Raw genomic sequence first — 19,137 nt, 5'->3', positions numbered from 1 at the left:
CTGGTGTGCTGCTAATTTACAGTCCCCAGGAATCCTGGGACATACCCTGGAAGACGTCACTCTCTCTGAACTGTTTTGGAAGGGCAGAGAGTTTGTGTGTCTCTGTACTGTAGTTACTGTCCATCCTGATACATTCTGTACGAGCAGACAGGGAGAAAGACACTGCTGGGGTTCAAACTAAGGATCTCCTGTTAGTAGACAGTCAGTCAGTCAGTCAGTCAGTCAGTCAGGGTCTCTGTGCTGTAGTGTCCAGTCAGTCAGTCAGTGTCACTGTGCTGTAGTGTCCAGTCAGTCAGTCAGGGTCACTGTGCTGTAGTGTCCAGTCAGTCAGTCAGGGTCTCTGTGCTGTAGTGTCCAGTCAGTCAGTCAGGGTCTCTGTGCTGTAGTGTCCAGTCAGTCAGTCAGGGTCTCTGTGCTGTAGTGTCCAGTCAGTCAGTGTCTCTGTGCTGTAGTGTCCAGTCAGTCAGTCAGGGTCACTGTGCTGTAGTGTCCAGTCAGTCAGGGTCACTGTGCTGTAGTGTCCAGTCAGTCAGTGTCTCTGTGCTGTAGTGTCCAGTCAGTCAGTGTCTCTGTGCTGTAGTGTCCAGTCAGTCAGTCAGTGTCTCTGTGCTGTAGTGTCCAGTCAGTCAGTCAGTGTCTCTGTGCTGTAGTGTCCAGTCAGTCAGGGTCACTGTGCTGTAGTGTCCAGTCAGTCAGGGTCACTGTGCTGTAGTGTCTGGTCAGTCAGTCAGTGTCTCTGTGCTGTAGCGTCCAGTCAGTCAGGGTCACTGTGCTGTAGTGTCCAGTCAGTGTCACTGTGCTGTTTGGTCTTGTAGTTATAATCAAGATTGTCTAATCTCATCCATCGTCAGTCCAATCTGTCTGTCTCCTGCTTTGTGACAGGCCAGATGGCGAGGCTGCCTATGGAACTGGACAGCCACTCATTACCTTAATTAAAACCTTAACCAGTGGACAGTGGGGGTGGGGAGTCAATTACCTTAACTGAAATCTTAATGCCAGACCATAATTACTATCTTTGCTAACATGATTCCTGCCAGTCCTTTAAAGAGCAAGCAGAGGTCTGAAAGTGCAGAATAAATGAAGCAGGGGTTTAAGGGGGAAAGTGGGTGAGTGGGTCACTGACACACTGTCACAGACCTTAGGGAAAAACAGACCGCAGTATGACAGACACACATTCCCCAGTCTGAGACTGAGCACACACATCGGGAGGTCTGCACAGGGCCCTGAACTGTCACACACACAGACACACACTGGGCAGTCTGCACAGAGCCCTGAACTGTCACACACACAGACACACACTGGACAGTCTGCACAGAGCTCTGAACTGTCACACACACAGAGACACACTGGGCAGTCTGCACAGAGCCCTGAACTGTCACACACACAGACACACACTGGGCAGTCTGCACAGAGCCCTGAACTGTCACACACACAGAGACACACACTGGGCAGTCTGCACAGAGCTCTGAACTGTCACACACACAGAGACATACACTGGGCAGTCTGCACAGAGCCCTGAACTTTCACACACACAGACACACACTGAGCAGTCTGCACAGAGCTCTGAACTGTCACACACACACAGACACACACAGTGTAGTCTGCACAGAGCCCCGAACTGTCACACACACACACAGACACACACTGAGCAGTCTGCACAGAGCCCTGAACCTTACACACAGAGACATACACTGGGCAGTCTGCACAGAGCCCTGAACTGTCACACACACACAGACACACACTGGGCAGTCTGCACAGAGCCCTGAACTGTCACACACAAGACACACACTGAGCAGTCGGCACAGAGCCCTGGACTGTCACACAGAGCGATCGGTCTGCAGACCCCAGGGTTGTGTCTATATTAAGAGAGCAGTGCCTTACGGGGCGTCAGTGTGGTTTATCGCTGGGGCTAAATCCTCTAATTGTATTATCCTGTGTGTAAAGCTGCTCAGCAGAGACACACCGAGCGCACACTCCTCCAGCGCGCCCCACTCAGCCTCTACTCTGCGGCTCCCAGCACCTCACTGCGAACACCAGCCAGCCGAGAGACTGCTGGAGAACTCTCAACTGCACCAGCTTACTGCAGTATTGGGTAAAGTAGGACTTCACTACGGGATTCTGGACTGTAGTAATCTGGAGTAGTATTTTTACTAGAGTAAATTGCTGTTGTATTTGGGACAGTCTCAATTTAACATGGTATTTGGGATAGTGTTGCTTTACTACGAGTATACTGTGGTATTTTATACAGTAATACTTTACTGTGGTATTTGTGAAACAAGTACTTTACTGTAGTATTTGGGACAGTAATACTTTATTGTGGCATTTGTGAAAGTAATACTTTACTGTGGCATTTGTGAAAGTAATACTTTACTGTGGTATCTGAGACAGTAATACTTTACTGTGGAATTTCAGATAGTAGGACTTTACTGTAGTATTTGAGACAGTAAGACTTTACTGCAGTATCTGTGACAGTAGTACTTGACCATGTTTTTTTGGGACAGTAGTAATTTACAGCTGTATTTGTGAGTGTACAACTTTACCATGCTATTTGGGACAGTAGTACTTTACTGTGGTATCTTAGTAATAGTCTACTGTGGTATTTGTGACAGTGTTACCTTATTGTGACTTAACGTTGACTTTACTGTGGCATTTGAGACAGTAATACTTTACTGTGGAATTTCAGATAGTAGGACTTTACAGTGGTATTTGTGACAGTAGTACTTTACTGTAGTATTTGGGACAGTAATACTTTACTGCAGTATCTGTGACAGTAATACTTTATTGTGGCATTTGTGACAGTAATACTTTACTGTGGTATCTGAGACAGTAATACTTTACTGTGGAATTTCGGATAGTAGGACTTTACTGTAGTATTTGAGACAGTGAGACTTTACTGCAGTATCTGTGACAGTAGTACTTGACCATGTTTTTTGACCATGTTTTTTGGGACAGTAGTAATTTACAGCTGTATTTGTGAGTGTACAACTTTACCATGCTATTTGGGATAGTGGTACTTTACTGTGGTATCTTAGTAATAGTCTACTGTGGTATTTGTGACAGTGTTACTTTATTGGGACTTAACGTTGACTTTACTGTGGCATTTGAGACAGTAATACTTTACTGTGGCATTTGAGACAGTAATACTTAATACTACAGTAATACTCAAATACTGTGGCATTTGAGATTAGTAGGACTTTACTGTGGTATTTGTGACAGTAATACTTTACTGTGGCATTTGAGACAGTAAGACTTCACTGTGGAATTTCGGATAGTAGGACTTTACTGGTATTTGAGACAGTAAGACGGTATTACTGTGGCATTTGGGAAAGGAGGACTTTACTGCAGTATTTGCAGCAGTCGGACTTTACCATGGTACTCTTCCTCACCCACAGCGCTGGCTCCACAGGAGAGATCCCGTCCCAGAAAACCGTCCATCAGCTGACGGGACAGTGAGCGGCCGTACGGAGAAGGAGCAGCCCGACAGAGACCGAGCGTCCGAGCGTCCGAGCGACCGAGCGTCCGAGCGTCCGAGCGTCCGAGCGTCCGAGCGTCCGAGCGTCCGAGCGTCCGAGCGTCCAGAGCGGAGATGGGCAACGCTAAGAGTGGCGCCATCTCGAAGGAGATCCTGGAGGACCTCAAGCTCAGCACCAAGTTCTCGGAGCAGGAGATCACGCAGTGGTACGACGCCTTCAAGAAGCAGTGCCCCGACGGGCGCATCACGCGGCCCGAGTTCGAGCGCATCTACGAGCGCTTCTTCCCCAACAGCGACGCCAAGACCTACGCGCAGCACGTCTTCCGCTCCTTCGACGCCAACGGCGACGGCACGCTGGACTTCAAGGAGTACATCATCGCGCTACACCTGACCTCCTCGGGCAAGATGGCGCTGAAGCTGGAGTGGGCCTTCTCACTCTTCGACGTGGACAAGAACGGCTACATCACCAAGAGCGAAGTGCGGGAGATCTGCATCGTGAGTCCCCCGCCGCCACACTGACCGACTGGCCGACTGGCCACCACACTGACTGACCGACTGGCCACCACACTGACTGACTGGCCGCCACACTGACAGACTGACCGACTGGCCACCACACTGACCGACTAGCCACCACACTGAATGACTGACCGACTGGCCACCACACTGACCTACTGACCGACTGGCCACCACACTGACTGACCGACTGGCACAACACTGACTGACTGACCGACTGGCCACCACACTGACTGACCGATTGGCCACCATGCTGACTGACCGACTGATCAACACACTGACTGACTGGCCACCACACTGACTGACCGATTAGCCACCACACTGACTGACTGATCGACTGGCCACCACACTGACTGACAGACTGGCCACCACACTGACTGACTGACAGACTGGCCACCACACTGACTGACTGACTGGTCACCACACTGACCGACCGACTGGCCACCACACTGACCGACCGACTGGCCACCACACTGACCGACTGGCCATCGCACTGACTGACCAACAGACTGGTCACCACACTGAGTGACCGGCAGTCTGATACACTAACTGACAGAATGGGCATCACACTAAGTGACCAACTGTCTCCCTGACACGCTGACCGACACACTGGTCATCAGGCTGAGTGACCTAATGGCCATTTCTGCCTCCTGATTCACAGACCCACAGGACAGGCATGAGAAATGAGAACAGGAGGTGGGTCATTACACAAAGGGGGGTGGGAGTGTGGAACGAACAACGAACCACCAGCCTTCTTATGTCACAACGTAGTTCTCTGCATCTCTGCCAACATGTGCCGTTAACTTAGTCCAGGCTGGGAAGATCAGCCAAGTCAAACCATTCCAGCCCTGCTCTGTCAGGTCGGAGAGGGACAGCAGTGATGTAGTGAGGAGAGGGGGGAGACAGGGAAGGAGCAGGAGGGAGGGAGATGGAGAGCTAACTCGCACAGGCTATTGCACTGCGTGTGCCTCCCTCTAGTGGACACAGAGGGAACTACAACCACAAGCCACCCTGACAGAGGGAAAGGAGCAGGTCGCAATCACAGAGTCTGTACAGAGAGCCAACACTGGAGCACGGCAGCTGCCACTACAGGCAACTGGTCCTGCTGGTACACAGCTGCTTTAACTGCTGTATATCACACACCCATCACTGCTAATACTACTGCTGTTGCTACAGCACCACTGCTCGGTCTACATGTTACACAGAGGAGCTGGACTGAGTGTCTCTCCAGTATCCCCAGCTCTGATGGGGAGGGGTGTTCATGTGAAGTTACAGAGGAGCTGGACTGAGTGTCTCTCCAGTATCTCCAGCTCTGATGGGGAGGGGTGTTCATGTGAAGTTACAGAGGAGCTGGACTGAGTGTCTCTCCAGTATCTCCAGCTCTGATGGGGAGGGGTGTCCATGTGAAGTTACAGAGGAGCTGGACTGAGTGTCTCTCCAGTATCTCCAGCTCTGATGGGGAGGGGTGTTCATGTGAAGTTACAGAGGAGCTGGACTGAGTGTCTCTCCAGTATCTCCAGCTCTGATGGGGAGGAGTGTTCATGTGAAGTTACAGAGGAGCTGGACTGAGTGTCTCTCCAGTATCTCCAGCTCTGATGGGGAGGAGTGTTCATGTGAAGTTACAGAGGAGCTGGACTGAGTGTCTCTCCAGTATCCAGCTCTGATGGGGAGGGGTGTTCATATGAAGTTACAGGTGACTCTGTCACCCTTTCTGTACCTCAGGCCATCTTCAAGCTGATTCCGAAAGATGAGGTGGAGTTGCTGGCAGAGGATGAGAACACACCAGAGAAAAGAGCCGATAAACTGTGGACCTACTTCAACAAGGGAGAGAATGGTGAGAGATTCAGACACAGTGACTGACTGGACACTACAGCACAGAGACACTGACTGACTGGACACTACAGCACAGAGACACTGACTGACTGACTGGACACTACAGCACAGTGACCCTGACTGATTGACTGGACACTACAGCATAGAGACACTGACTGACTGACTGGACACTACAGCACAGAGACACTGACTGACTGGACACTACAGCACAGAGACACTGACTGACTGACTGGACACTACAGCACAGTGACACTGACTGACTGACTGGACACTACAGCACTGGGACACTGACTGACTGACTGGACACTACAGCACAGTGACACTGACTGACTGACTGGACACTACAGCACAGTGACCCTGACTGACTGACTGGACACTACAGCACAGAGACACTGACTGACTGGACACTACAGCACAGAGACACTGACTGACTGACTGGACACTAGAGCACAGTGACCCTGACTGACTGACTGGACACTACAGCACAGTGACCCTGACTGACTGACTGGACACTACAGCACAGAGACACTGACTGACTGACTGACTGGACACTACAGCACAGAGACACTGACTGACTGACGGGACACTACAGCACGGAGACACTGACTGACTGACTGGACACTACAGCACAGTGACCCTGACTGACTGGACACTACAGCACAGAGACATCTTAACGTTTTTCCCATGATCTGTCCCTCTATTTACCCTCTGTCTCCCCCTCTTTCTCTTTCCGTCCCCCCCTCGGTCTGTCCTTTGCTCTCTCGCTCTCTCCCCCACCCCCAGAGAAACTGGCCGAGGGCGAGTTCATCAAGGGCGTGACAGAGAACGAGAACGCGCTCCGGCTCATTCAGTACGAGCCCGTGAAGAAGAAATAAAGAAACAGAGACCCCGGCCTCCATCTCGGACCGTCGCTCTTTTGGGGGGGTAAAGATATATTGTGTAATTGTGTCTCCCTCTACGTAATGTTCCCAAAACACGGCCACCTGCTGTACCAGGGTCAGCCCCTGACCACACTGGACACAACACCCGGCTCGATGCGCAGCACGCTCCAACACCAACGCCATCCCGCCGCCACCGCGCGCCTCACACAGGGCCTGACTCAGACGCTCAGGCCGCACTCAGCTGGAGGGGCGGAGGGGGAGGGGGTGACACTGGAATGCTGGGAATGAGTCGCTCCCGGGAATGGTGGGAGAGGACTGGACCACTTCCTGTCACGAGCGCGTGTGTGCGTGTGTGTGCTCAACCTGCTGTCACGGCTCCTGGCACCCATCGCACCCGGGCACGGGCACAATCGCACATTGGATGGGTGTAAAATGCGATCCCGAATCTCCCAGGAGGGAGCTGAGCCCAGGACGCGGCCGGGCGGCGGGTCCCACAGACGTCGCAGGTGGGGGAAGTAGATCTAACCGGGACCCCAGCTGTGTCGGTCCTGAGGCTGATCCTGGTACACAGACACCCCCTCTCTCCCCTCTCCCTCTCCGCTAGTCTACTGCTCACCCAGCACCAGGGCGGACAGGGTTAAACTCAGGGCTCAGACCGCAAAGCCCTTGGAGTCCTCTACTCTGGTAAATCACAGTATTAACACAGTAGAGAGCAGTCAAGCCCAGCGACAGCAGGGTAAATCACAGTATTAACACAGTATAGAGCAGTCAAGCCCAGCGACAGCAGGGTAAATCTCAGTATTAACACAGTAGAGAGCAGTCAAGCCCAGCAGGGTAAATCACAGTATTAACACAGTATAGAGCAGTCAAGCCCAGCGACAGCGGGGTAAAGCTCAGTATTAACACAGTATAGAGCAGTCAAGCCCAGCGACAGCAGGGTAAATCTCAGTATTAACACAGTAGAGAGCAGTCAAGCCCAGCAGGGTAAATCACAGTATTAACACAGTAGAGAGCAGTCAAGCCCAGCGACAGCAGGGTAAATCACAGTATTAACACAGTAGAGAGCAGTCAAGCCCAGCGACAGCAGGGTAAATCACAGTATTAACACAGTATAGAGCAGTCAAGCCCAGCGACAGCAGGGTAAATCTCAGTATTAACACAGTACAGAGCAGTAAAGATGTATCCGTACCCTGGGGTAAAGAGGGCAGGAGTGGGATGTTACTCCAGTCAGGGTCAGGTGTCTCCAGGTGGAGGGAGTCAGCAGGCTGGCCAGTCGAGTCCAGTGCTCCGGGTTCGAGGCCCTGCTGTGAGGACTTTTCTGTACAAGGGGGCTGATGTGTTGGTATCGGCGGTGCATCTGTGTACAATAGAAACCCAGAGAGGACATATTGAACCCAAGTGTGAAATAAAATCCTCCTTGAAAAACAGCCTTCTGTGTGTGAATTCAATACAGACTGACTGGACACTACAGCACAGAGACACTGACTGACTGACTGGACACTACAGCACAGAGACACTGACTGACTGGACACTACAGCACAGAGACACTGACTGACTGACTGGACACTACAGCACAGTGACCCTGACTGACTGACTGGACACTACAGCACAGTGACCCTGACTGACTGACTGGACACTACAGCACAGTGACACTGACTGACTGGACACTACAGCACAGAGACACTGACTGACTGGACACTACAGCACAGTGACCCTGACTGACTGACTGGACACTACAGCACAGAGACACTGACTGACTGACTGGACACTACGGCACAGTGACACTGACTGACTGACTGGACACTACAGCACAGAGACCCTGACTGACTGACTGGACACTACAGCACAGTGACACTGACTGGCTGACTGGACACTACAGCACAGAGACACTGACTGACTGACTGACTGGACACTACAGCACAGAGACACTGACTGACTGACTGGACACTACAGCACAGAGACACTGACTGACTGGACACTACAGCACAGAGACACTGACTGACTGACTGGACACTACAGCACAGAGACACTGACTGACTGGACACTACAGCACAGTGACACTGACTGACTGGACACTACAGCACAGTGACACTGACTGACTGGACACTACAGCACAGAGACACTGACTGACTGGACACTACAGCACAGAGACACTGACTGACTGACTGGACACTACAGCACAGAGACACTGACTGACTGGACACTACAGCACAGTGACACTGACTGACTGGACACTACAGCACAGTGACACTGACTGACTGGACACTACAGCACAGAGACACTGACTGACTGGACACTACAGCACAGAGACACTGACTGACTGACTGGACACTACAGCAAAGGAACAGCACAGGCAGTGAGGAGGGGCTAAGGGAGAGAGAGGAACAGCTGGACTTGGAGGGATTAAGTGGAGTCTGGGTGGGTCACACCGACCAAAGAAGGAGAGAAAGAAAAAGAGAGATGCGAACGAGGAGAGACGGAACAAACCAGCGACCGGCACACTGTAAGTCTGACAAAATCTCATCCTGTCCTCTTTCACAGACAGCCTCCTCGTCAGCCCTCTAGGGGTGAAATATTGTGTGTGTACAGGTGTAATACTGAGAGTCTCAGGAACTACCAGGGCCCTGGGCTTCACCTGGGTACAGTATCTCCAGCTCTGATGGGGAGGAGTGTTCATGTGAAGTTACAGAGGAGCTGGACTGAGTGTCTCTCCAGTATCTCCTGCTCTAATGGGGAGGGGTGTTCATGTGAAGTTACAGAGGAGCTGGACTGAGTGTCTCTCCAGTATCTCCTGCTCTGATGGGGAGGGGTGTTCATGTGAAGTTACAGAGGAGCTGGACTGAGTGTCTCTCCAGTATCTCCAGCTCTGATGGGGAGGGGTGTTCATGTGAAGTTACAGAGGAGCTGGACTGAGTGTCTCTCCAGTATCTCCAGCTCTGATGGGGAGGGGTGTTCATGTGAAGTTACAGAGGAGCTGGACTGAGTGTCTCTCCAGTATCTCCAGCTCTGATGGGGAGGGGTGTTCATGTGAAGTTACAGAGGAGCTGGACTGAGTGTCTCTCCAGTATCTCCAGCTCTGATGGGGAGGGGTGTTCATGTGAAGTTACAGAGGAGCTGGACTGAGTGTCTCTCCAGTATCTCCTGCTCTGATGGGGAGGGGTGTTCATGTGAAGTTACAGAGGAGCTGGACTGAGTGTCTCTCCAGTATCTCCAGCTCTGATGGGGAGGGGTGTTCATGTGAAGTTACAGAGGAGCTGGACTGAGTGTCTCTCCAGTATCTCCAGCTCTGATGGGGAGGGGTGTTCATGTGAAGTTACAGAGGAGCTGGACTGAGTGTCTCTCCAGTATCTCCAGCTCTGATGGGGAGGGGTGTTCATGTGAAGTTACAGAGGAGCTGGACTGAGTGTCTCTCCAGTATCTCCAGCTCTGATGGGGAGGGGTGTTCATGTGAAGTTACAGAGGAGCTGGACTGAGTGTCTCTCCAGTATCTCCTGCTCTGATGGGGAGGAGTGTTCATGTGAAGTTACAGAGGAGCTGGACTGAGTGTCTCTCCAGTATCTCCTGCTCTGATGGGGAGGGGTGTTCATGTGAAGTTACAGAGGGGCTGGACTGAGTGTCTCTCCAGTATCTCCTGCTCTGATGGGGAGGTGTGTTCATGTGAAGTTACAGAGGAGCTGGACTGAGTGTCTCTCCAGTATCTCCTGCTCTGATGGGGAGGGGTGTTCATGTGAAGTTACAGAGGAGCTGGACTGAGTGTCTCTCCAGTATCTCCTGCTCTGATGGGGAGGGGTGTTCATGTGAAGTTACAGAGGAGCTGGACTGAGTGTCTCTCCAGTATCTCCTGCTCTGATGGGGAGGGGTGTTCATGTGAAGTTACAGAGGAGCTGGACTGAGTGTCTCTCCAGTATCTCCAGCTCTGATGGGGAGGGGTGTTCATGTGAAGTTACAGAGGAGCTGGACTGAGTGTCTCTCCAGTATCTCCAGCTCTGATGGGGAGGGGTGTTCATGTGAAGTTACAGAGGAGCTGGACTGAGTGTCTCTCCAGTATCTCCAGCTCTGATGGGGAGGGGTGTTTTTAACAGTTATCTTGTGCCACTCCGCCAGTAAGAATGTCCTTCAGGTCAGTGAGTTTGCGTGGTTCACAGTTGTATTCACTGAATCAGCCTCGTGTGTCAGCGCCACGCAGGAGTAGCAGCACAATTCTGGTTGTGTGTGATTTCTCACGGCGTGTGTGGTGTGGAGGCACTGGGCTGCTCTGTGACTTTTACCACTGGCGGCTGTTTGAGAAAAATGGGAAAAATTCCTGAGCAGCCAGCTGCTTCAGGAGTGTGTCCGAGCAGGAGAGACAAAGAAAGAGACAAAGAAACAGAAGGAGGAAGGGATGAGCAGACAGATTGTGAGGAGGAGGAGTAAGAAGATTAATCCCAAGATCTGAGCTTCAGCTGCAAGACTTTCTGAAAAACACACACATCTGCCGAAACTCCCACATAACGCATTTCCAGTGCATATGCATGTGTAGAAATACACATTAGACAGGAATTGAACTGTATATATTTACATCTTGTAAGCAATATGTCTTTATTATAACATATCTTTACACAAGGCAGTATATGTTATTGGCTAGGTTTGATTATTCTAAAATGGTGCTAGTCCAATGATATTCATTAACTTTTTTTTTAAGATTTAAATCTATCTGTATGAACACACCAGGCAAACACATCTGTTAGCAATAAACCAAGTCACAAAGCTGTGTTTATCATCTCAGTTGGTGCCAAGAGTTCAGCTGAAAACGCAGCTACATTAATAAAGCATTACTTCAGCATGCCATGTCTCCTGCACTGGAAAGTCTGGTTTATGCAGCAGACAGGCGCTGGCGAGCTAATAACACACAGGCTGACTCAACAGCTGCAGTCCAGTCCTACTCGGCAAAGTGATTGGGTTGGTAATGTAGTAGTGATGAAGCTGACCTGTGAGCTTGAGTTTTGACCTATGAATGAGTTTTTCAATGTCTTTCTCTTAAACGTATTTAGCTGCTGTTTGTTTACCTGTATTTTTTTTCAGGTGTCAACACAGGAAACTGCCAGAGGGGACAAAAACTGACAGAAGAGAAAGAGAAACAAAGATAAAATATTGCCAACATAGACTGCAGCGACACTTCTCACACACTGAGATTAATACAGACCCTTATATAGACCCTAGAGACACTCCTCACACAGAGATTAATACAGACCCTAATACAAACCCCAGAGACACACCTCACACACAGAGATTAATACAGACCCTAATACAGACCCTAGAGACACTCCTCACACAGAGATTAATACAGACCCTAATATAGACCCTACTTACCACAGACAGGAAGAAGGACAGGTTTACTACTGATTCGTCTGACAGTGACACTCACCTCACTCCTTCCATTCCCTTTTCTCCTTCCTCTGCTGTGTTTCACTCCCCGGCTCCTTCCCCAGGGGGTGAGGAACGACAGGACAGAAAGAACCATGTCTTGAGAGAGGGAGGGTATTCAGGTGAGGTGAGGTGCCCGTCTCAGGGGTCTAGATCATCGGCTCACAGAGAGGGGGGCAGCACCACAGGTCCCGGACTGCTAGACTGACAGGTGGACCCCGAAACGGGAAATCGGAAGACAGACAGCAAGTTCATCTCTCTCTCAGCCCCTCCCCTACCTCCTTCCTCACCTCAGCTCGGCCCCTTTTCCTCTTCCTCTCCCTCTGTCCAGCCCCCCTCCTCTTCCTCTCGCTAGCCCCGGTCCAGCCACGGAGAGGAAGATGCTGGACCACATGTCCCGGCGCGCTCGCTCCCTCCTGTCTCTGACGCTCACCTCCCTGGCCCTGGCCACCTCCATCCTGGCCTTCTCCACCAGCTACTGGTGCGAGGGCACCCACAAGGTGGTCAAGCCCCTGTGCCTGTCGCCCGTCAAGACGAAGAACTGCGGCCACAGCCTGGTGGACTTCGCGCCCGGCGCCGGCGCGAGCCCAGGTTCGAAAAGGGCGGGCAGGGAGGGGGAGGGGTGGGGAGACGCAGAGGAAGGAGGGAGACGTAGGGGGGCGAGTGTTGGGAAAGGAAGGGTGATCGCTGACGTAGCTTCTCTCCCTCCTCGTGGGGCGCTCCTGTACCTCGCGTTCGGGGCTCCCCACGCTCCTGATGATCCAGGCCTCCAGGGCAGGCTCCCTTGCGGCAGGTGACCCGAATGGACTCCCGCTGGTCCTGGTCCATTATCCGCACAGAAAGCCTGACGGGCGAATTCCAACTCCGTCGGCCTGGCAACAATCCCGTCTTTCCCATCGGGATGAACAGGAGATCATTAAGGCTGACCTCACCCTCCTCTGTCTCCAGGCAACCTGAGCACCCTGAGTGCCCCGGTCATCAAGGACACGCCCAGCAATGCCACAGCTGCAGGCTCCACCCCCCCACCCCTGTCGGCCAACGGGACGTCACCTGGACAGACGAAGGAGGAGCTAGCGCGAATCCGACAGAGACAATTGGCCAACGCTGTCCATTACATCTGGGAAACGGGAGAGGATAAATACATGTTCCGATACTTTCACACGGGATTCTGGCACTCCTGTGAAAAACACTACGATGGTAAGGAAGATTAATGCAGACCCTAACACAGACCCTAGAGACACTCCTCACACACAGAGATTTATACAGACCATAGAGACACTCCTCACACAGAGAGATTAATACAGACCCTAGAGACACTCCTCACACAGAGAGATTAATACAGACCCTAATACAGACCCCAGAGACACTCCTCACACACAGAGATGAATACAGACCCTATTAAAGGGCCTAGAGAGACACATCTCAAACACAGAGATTAATACAAAAAATCTATTATAGATCCTAGAGGCACACCAAATGCAGTATAATAATTGAAGACCCTGTTATTGGAGTCTTTTTCTATGTATTCAGGTGAGAAATGTCGAAGTTTCATCGAGTTAACTCCTGCCTCAGAACAAGGTAAACTCACTTCGTCAGCAATCTGCCTACTTGTCTCCCTGCCTGTTTGTTTAGTCACAGCTAGTGTAGTGTCCCGTCAGTGAATGTTATATATAAGCACATGAGTAATGTTACACACGAAAGAAAGGACCATTTGGACTGGAATGCTTGTTTGTTTGGTGAGTCTGTGGATTCAATCTTCCCCTTTCTTCAAGCTGTGTGACATGTGACTCCCACAGTCCTCTGTGTAAGGACCTGTTAGTCAGGGTCTCTGTGCTGTAGTGTCCAGTCAGTCAGTCAGGGTCACTGTGCTGTAGTGTCCAGTCAGTCAGTCAGGGTCACTGTGCTGTAGTGTCCAGTCAGTCAGTCAGTGTGTCTTTGCTGTAGTGTCCAGTCAGTCAGTCAGTGTCGCTGTGCTGTAGTGTCCAGTCAGTCAGTCAGGGTCACTGTGCTGTAGTGTCCAGTCAGTCAGTCAGTGTCACTGTGCTGTAGTGTCCAGTCAGTCAGTCAGGGTCACTGTGCTGTAGTGTCCAGTCAGTCAGTCAGTGTGTCTATGCTGTAGTGTCCAGTCAGTCAGTCAGTGTCGCTGTGCTGTAGTGTCCAGTCAGTCAGTCAGGGTCACTGTGCTGTAGTGTCCAGTCAATCAGTCAGTCAGGGTCACTGTGCTGTAGTGTCCAGTCAGTCAGTCAGTGTCACTGTGCTGTAGTGTCCAGTCAGTCAGTCAGGGTCGCTGTGCTGTAGTGTCCAGTCAGTCAGTCAGGGTCTCAGTGCTGTAGTGTCCAGTCAGTCAGTCAGGGTCTCTGTGCTGTAGTGTCCAGTCAGTCAGTGTCTCTGTGCTGTAGTGTCCAGTCAGTCAGTCAGTGTCACTGTGCTGTAGTGTCCAGTCAGTCAGGGTCACTGTGCTGTAGTGTCCAGTCAGTCAGTCAGTGTCGCTGTGCTGTAGTGTCCAGTCAGTCAGTCAGTGTCGCTGTGCTGTAGTGTCCAGTCAGGTTTGCTGTATTAACCCCTCTCTCACTCTACTCAGGGGTGCTGTGGCTGTCTGTGGTCTCCGAGTTCCTGTACATCTCCCTGCTGGCTGTGGGGTTCCTGCTGATGTGGCTGGAAGTTCTCTGTGCTCACAACCAGATGTATAGCCTCAAGATCAACGCCTTCGCTGCAGTGTTCACTGTGCTGTCTGGTGAGCCTGCCAGTCAGGGTCACTGTGCTGTAGTGTCCAGTCAGTCAGTCAGGGTCACTGTGCTGGAGTGTCCAGTCAGTCAGTCAGTGTCTCTGTGCTGTAGTGTCCAGTCAGTCAGGGTCACTGTGCTGGAGTGTCCAGTCAGTCAGTCAGTGTTACTGTCCTGGAGTGCCCACTGTCTTTATTAACCCTTTTGTCTGCCTGTCTCTGTGTCTCAGGGCTGCTGGGGATGGTGGCCCACATGATGTACACCACAGTCTTCCAGGTCACAGTCAGTCTGGGACCGAAGGACTGGAGACCACAGACCTGGGACTACGGCTGGTCCTTCATGTAATTACAATATTAATAACAACAGTAACAATGGTAGTGAGTGAGAAAGAGCGCCCCCCTCTCTCTGTGCAGGCTTAGCGGGGGAACTGCAGCTGACACAGCAGTGGACAAGCAGAACACCAGAGTCCTGAACACATGGGAAATAGGGGCTGTTTCTCCCCCCCAAAGCCAAACCAGGAGGTAGTTACTTTCCAGATCCCACAATGAGACACCAGTCTCTATGTTCAGGTGGAATCTGGACTCTACCTCACAGCTCCAGCCCCTCGTCAGGTCCGTTTCCAAACCCCTCGTTCCTGGTGCAGCCATCCAGTCCAGCGAAGGAGCACTGTGCCGTGTCCAGAGATCACCTGTGACAACTGACCAAGGCAGCCCATTGGCATCAAGAGAAATCAAGGGAAAAAAACAGGTTTTGAAGGGAAAGAGAGTGACCTAAACAAGCCACTCACTGGTTTAACTGGACCAACTTACCAGCGTCTCCCAGCTCCTCAGGGACAGGAACTTGAATCGAGGACCCCAACTGACAAGGCCACATCAGAGCGCCCCACCACTCACTGTATGATCCTGGTCTTCACTGGAGTGAGAGGAGTCCACCTCCCACTGTGTGATCCTGGTCTTCAGTGGAGTGAGAGGAGTCCACCTCCCACTGTGTGATCCTGGTCTTCAGTGGAGTGAGAGGAGTCCACCTCCCACTGTGTGATCCTGGTCTTCACTGGAGTGAGAGGAGTCCACCTCCCACTGTGTGATCCTGGTCTTCAGTGGAGTGAGAGGAGTCCACCTCCCACTGTGTGATCCTGGTCTTCACTGGAGTGAGAGGAGTCCACCTCCCACTGTGTGATCCTGGTCTTCACTGGAGTGAGAGGAGTCCACCTCCCACTGTGTGATCCTGGTCTTCAGTGGAGTGAGAGGAGTCCACCTCCCACTGTGTGATCCTGGTCTTCACTGGAGTGAGAGGAGTCCACCTCCCACTGTGTGATCCTGGTCTTCACTGGAGTGAGAGGAGTCCACCTCCCACTGTGTGATCCTGGTCTTCAGTGGAGTGAGAGGAGTCCACCTCCCACTGTGTGATCCTGGTCTTCACTGGAGTGAGAGGAGTCCACCTCCCACTGTGTGATCCTGGTCTTCACTGGAGTGAGAGGAGTCCACCTCCCACTGTGTGATCCTGGTCTTCAGTGGAGTGAGAGGAGTCCACCTCCCACTGTGTGATCCTGGTCTTCAGTGGAGTGAGAGGAGTCCACCTCCCACTGTGTGATCCTGGTCTTCACTGGAGTGAGAGGAGTCCATCTCCCACTGTGTGATCCTGGTCTTCACTGGAGTGAGAGGAGTCCACCTCCCACTGTGTGATCCTGGTCTTCACTGGAGTGAGAGGAGTCCACCTCCCACTGTGTGATCCTGGTCTTCACACAGAGTGAGAGGAGTCCACCTCCCACTGTGTGATCCTGGTCTTCACTGGAGTGAGAGGAGTCCACCTCCCACTGTGTGATCCTGGTCTTCACTGGAGTGAGAGGAGTCCACCTCCCACTGTGTGATCCTGGTCTTCACTGGAGTGAGAGGAGTCCACCTCCCACTGTGTGATCCTGGTCTTCACTGGAGTGAGAGGAGTCCACCTCCCACTGTGTGATCCTGGTCTTCACTGGAGTGAGAGAAGTCCACCTCCCACTGTGTGATCCTGGTCTTCGGAGAAGTAAACAGGGCAGAAACGGCGGATCTCAGCTAACGAACCGGACTGCACTCAATCACTCACCAGTCCCTCGCACAGAAGTGGGAGCTGCTGCAGTCTAAACACCCTCTAGGTCTTCCTCTGTGAAACGCTCTGACTTGGCCCTCGCGGATCTTCCTCCTTCGGCTCATCACTGCTGTGCGACGGCGCCTGCCTGGGTCCGTGGGGGGGCAGTTCTTCTGTCGATGAGCCTGTGAGCTGACCTCTGATTTCTGCGCGGAGATGGACGGTTTCTGTGCTGTAACTCTGGCTCTTTTCTCTGTCCCTCTCTCTCTCTGTCTCAGACTGGCGTGGCTCTCCTTCAGCTGCTGCATGGCGGCCGCGGTCCTGACGCTGAACTCCTACACCAAAACGGCCATCGAGCTCCGGCACCGGCAGAGGCTGCGCCTGGAGGAGGCTCGCAGCAGCCACGCCCCCTCTTACGACGAGGTCGTGCTGGGGGGCGTGGCCGAGGGCGGGGCCGGCGCGGGGGCGGGGCCCAGGGCCCTCTATTCAGTCAGCGCCCTGCTGGAGTGCGAGGCTCCGCCCCCCCTCCGCGTGATGGACAGACGGCCCGGGATCCCTCACCAGGTGTGGGCGGGCCGTCCAGGGGAGGAGCCGCCCACTTTCATGTTCGTAGGGGGCGGGGCCTGCAGGGAGGCGGGGTGTGAGGACTGCGAGAGAGAACTGGAGGAAGAGGAGGAGGAAGGCGGGGAAGAGGCCGTGAGGGAGGAGGAGATGGGAGAGAGGATGGAGAGGGACAGACCGACAGAAGGAGAAGACTCGGTGTGCTGAAAGGGTTTACTGTGCAGGTCAGCCGTGAGCTTCGCTGGTCATGTCCAAGATCATAGGTACCAGAACATTAGCTTCACTCTCTCGGCAGATGGAAAAAGGTGGTTTCAAAACCTTTACTACTTAAGAAGAACAGAATATAATTGTATATATTACTCCTCGATTGTCTCGTATAACACCGACAGACTAAGACACACAAAATCAGACAGACTAGCACACTGACACACTGACAGATTGATACAGACACTGACAGACTGACACACTGACACATTGATACAGACACTGACAGACTGACACACTGACAGATTGATACAGACACTGACAGACTGACACACTGACACATTGATACAGACACTGACAGACTGACACACTGACACATTGATACAGACACTGACAGACTGACACACTGACAGATTGATACAGACACTGACAGACTGACACACTGACAGATTGATACACACTGTCACTGACAGATTAATACAGACACTGACAGACTGACACACTGACAGATTGATACAGACACTGACAGACTGACACACTGACACACTGACAGATTGATACACACTGTCACTGACAGATTGATACACACTGTCACTGACAGATTAATACAGACACTGACAGAATGACAAACTGACAGATTGATACAGACACTGACAGACTGACACACTGACAGATTGATACACACTGTCACTGATAGATAAATACAGACACTGACAGACCAACACGCTGCTTACATCTTGTTGCCAGACTCTGGCATGTCTGTACTGAGTTTAATTAACTTAACGACTGACTGCTCCTCTGCACTTCAGCAGTGGGCATGTCAAGGAATCTGCAAATTCCTAAAACATGGATAATTATTAATAAATGCATCACAATAACTCCTCTGTTGCCTATTCTTATTTGTCCAGTAGTTTAACTTTTGCTTATGCTACAACGGATCGGTCCGGGTGAAGTATTGGACAAAAAAAACTACTTACTACTTACAAAAACTACAATACGCAACTGGTACTGTTTCTACTGTGTAATAAATAACACAGTTACTGCCACAACATCTACTCAATCTGTGACTACTGCCAATACTCTGGCTAATACTACTCATACTAGAGACAGGAAAGGATCACAGCAGAGAGGAGAGAGGAGTGTGTCAGAGCACAGGGACAGGAGAGAGAGGAGAGAGGAGTGTGTCAGAGCACAGGGACAGGAGAGAGAGGAGAGAGGAGTGTGTCAGAGCACAGGGACAGGAGAGAGAGGAGAGAGCAGTGTGTCAGAGCACAGGGACAGGAGAGAGAGGAGAGAGGAGTGTGTCAGAGCACAGGGACAGGAGAGAGAGGATGAGCAGCGTGTCAGAGCACAGGGACAGGAGAGAGAGGAGAGAGGAGCGTGTCAGAGCACAGGGACAGGAGAGAGAGGAGAGAGCAGCGTGTCAGAGCACAGGGACAGGAGAGAGAGGAGAGAGGAGTGTGTCATAGCACAGGGACAGGAG

At 51.9% G+C, this 19,137-nt stretch overlaps 2 protein-coding genes across 3 annotated transcripts; both read left to right on the top strand.

Annotated features, from left to right (window-relative positions):
- Positions 1 to 1,903: 1,903 nt before the first annotated feature.
- On the top strand, positions 1,904 to 8,126 carry rcvrn2 (recoverin 2). The gene is made up of 4 exons (XM_088619783.1): positions 1,904 to 2,092; positions 3,393 to 3,967; positions 5,708 to 5,819; positions 6,602 to 8,126. The coding sequence occupies exons 2-4, from the start codon at positions 3,587 to 3,589 to the stop codon at positions 6,691 to 6,693; spliced, it is 585 nt and encodes a 194-aa protein (XP_088475909.1). The 5' UTR covers positions 1,904 to 2,092; positions 3,393 to 3,586; the 3' UTR covers positions 6,694 to 8,126.
- An 88-nt stretch (positions 8,127 to 8,214) lies between these two features.
- On the top strand, positions 8,215 to 18,401 carry LOC148640553 (germ cell-specific gene 1-like protein). 2 transcript variants are annotated; one of them, XM_088619776.1, is made up of 7 exons: positions 8,215 to 9,202; positions 11,761 to 12,693; positions 13,051 to 13,299; positions 13,633 to 13,680; positions 14,684 to 14,836; positions 15,055 to 15,166; positions 17,168 to 18,401. In XM_088619776.1, the coding sequence occupies exons 2-7, from the start codon at positions 12,483 to 12,485 to the stop codon at positions 17,655 to 17,657; spliced, it is 1,263 nt and encodes a 420-aa protein (XP_088475902.1). In that variant the 5' UTR covers positions 8,215 to 9,202; positions 11,761 to 12,482; the 3' UTR covers positions 17,658 to 18,401. The 2 variants fall into 2 exon arrangements, with proteins under 2 accessions (XP_088475902.1, XP_088475903.1); XM_088619777.1 differs by having other exon boundaries at positions 8,215 to 12,693.
- Positions 18,402 to 19,137: the final 736 nt, after the last annotated feature.

This window comes from Lepisosteus platostomus, chromosome 25 (genome assembly GCF_059453375.1).
Source record: "Lepisosteus platostomus isolate fLepPlt1 chromosome 25, fLepPlt1.hap1, whole genome shotgun sequence".
Classification (NCBI taxonomy): domain Eukaryota; kingdom Metazoa; phylum Chordata; class Actinopteri; order Semionotiformes; family Lepisosteidae; genus Lepisosteus; species Lepisosteus platostomus.
This window is presented reverse-complemented; position numbering and strand designations above follow the sequence as displayed.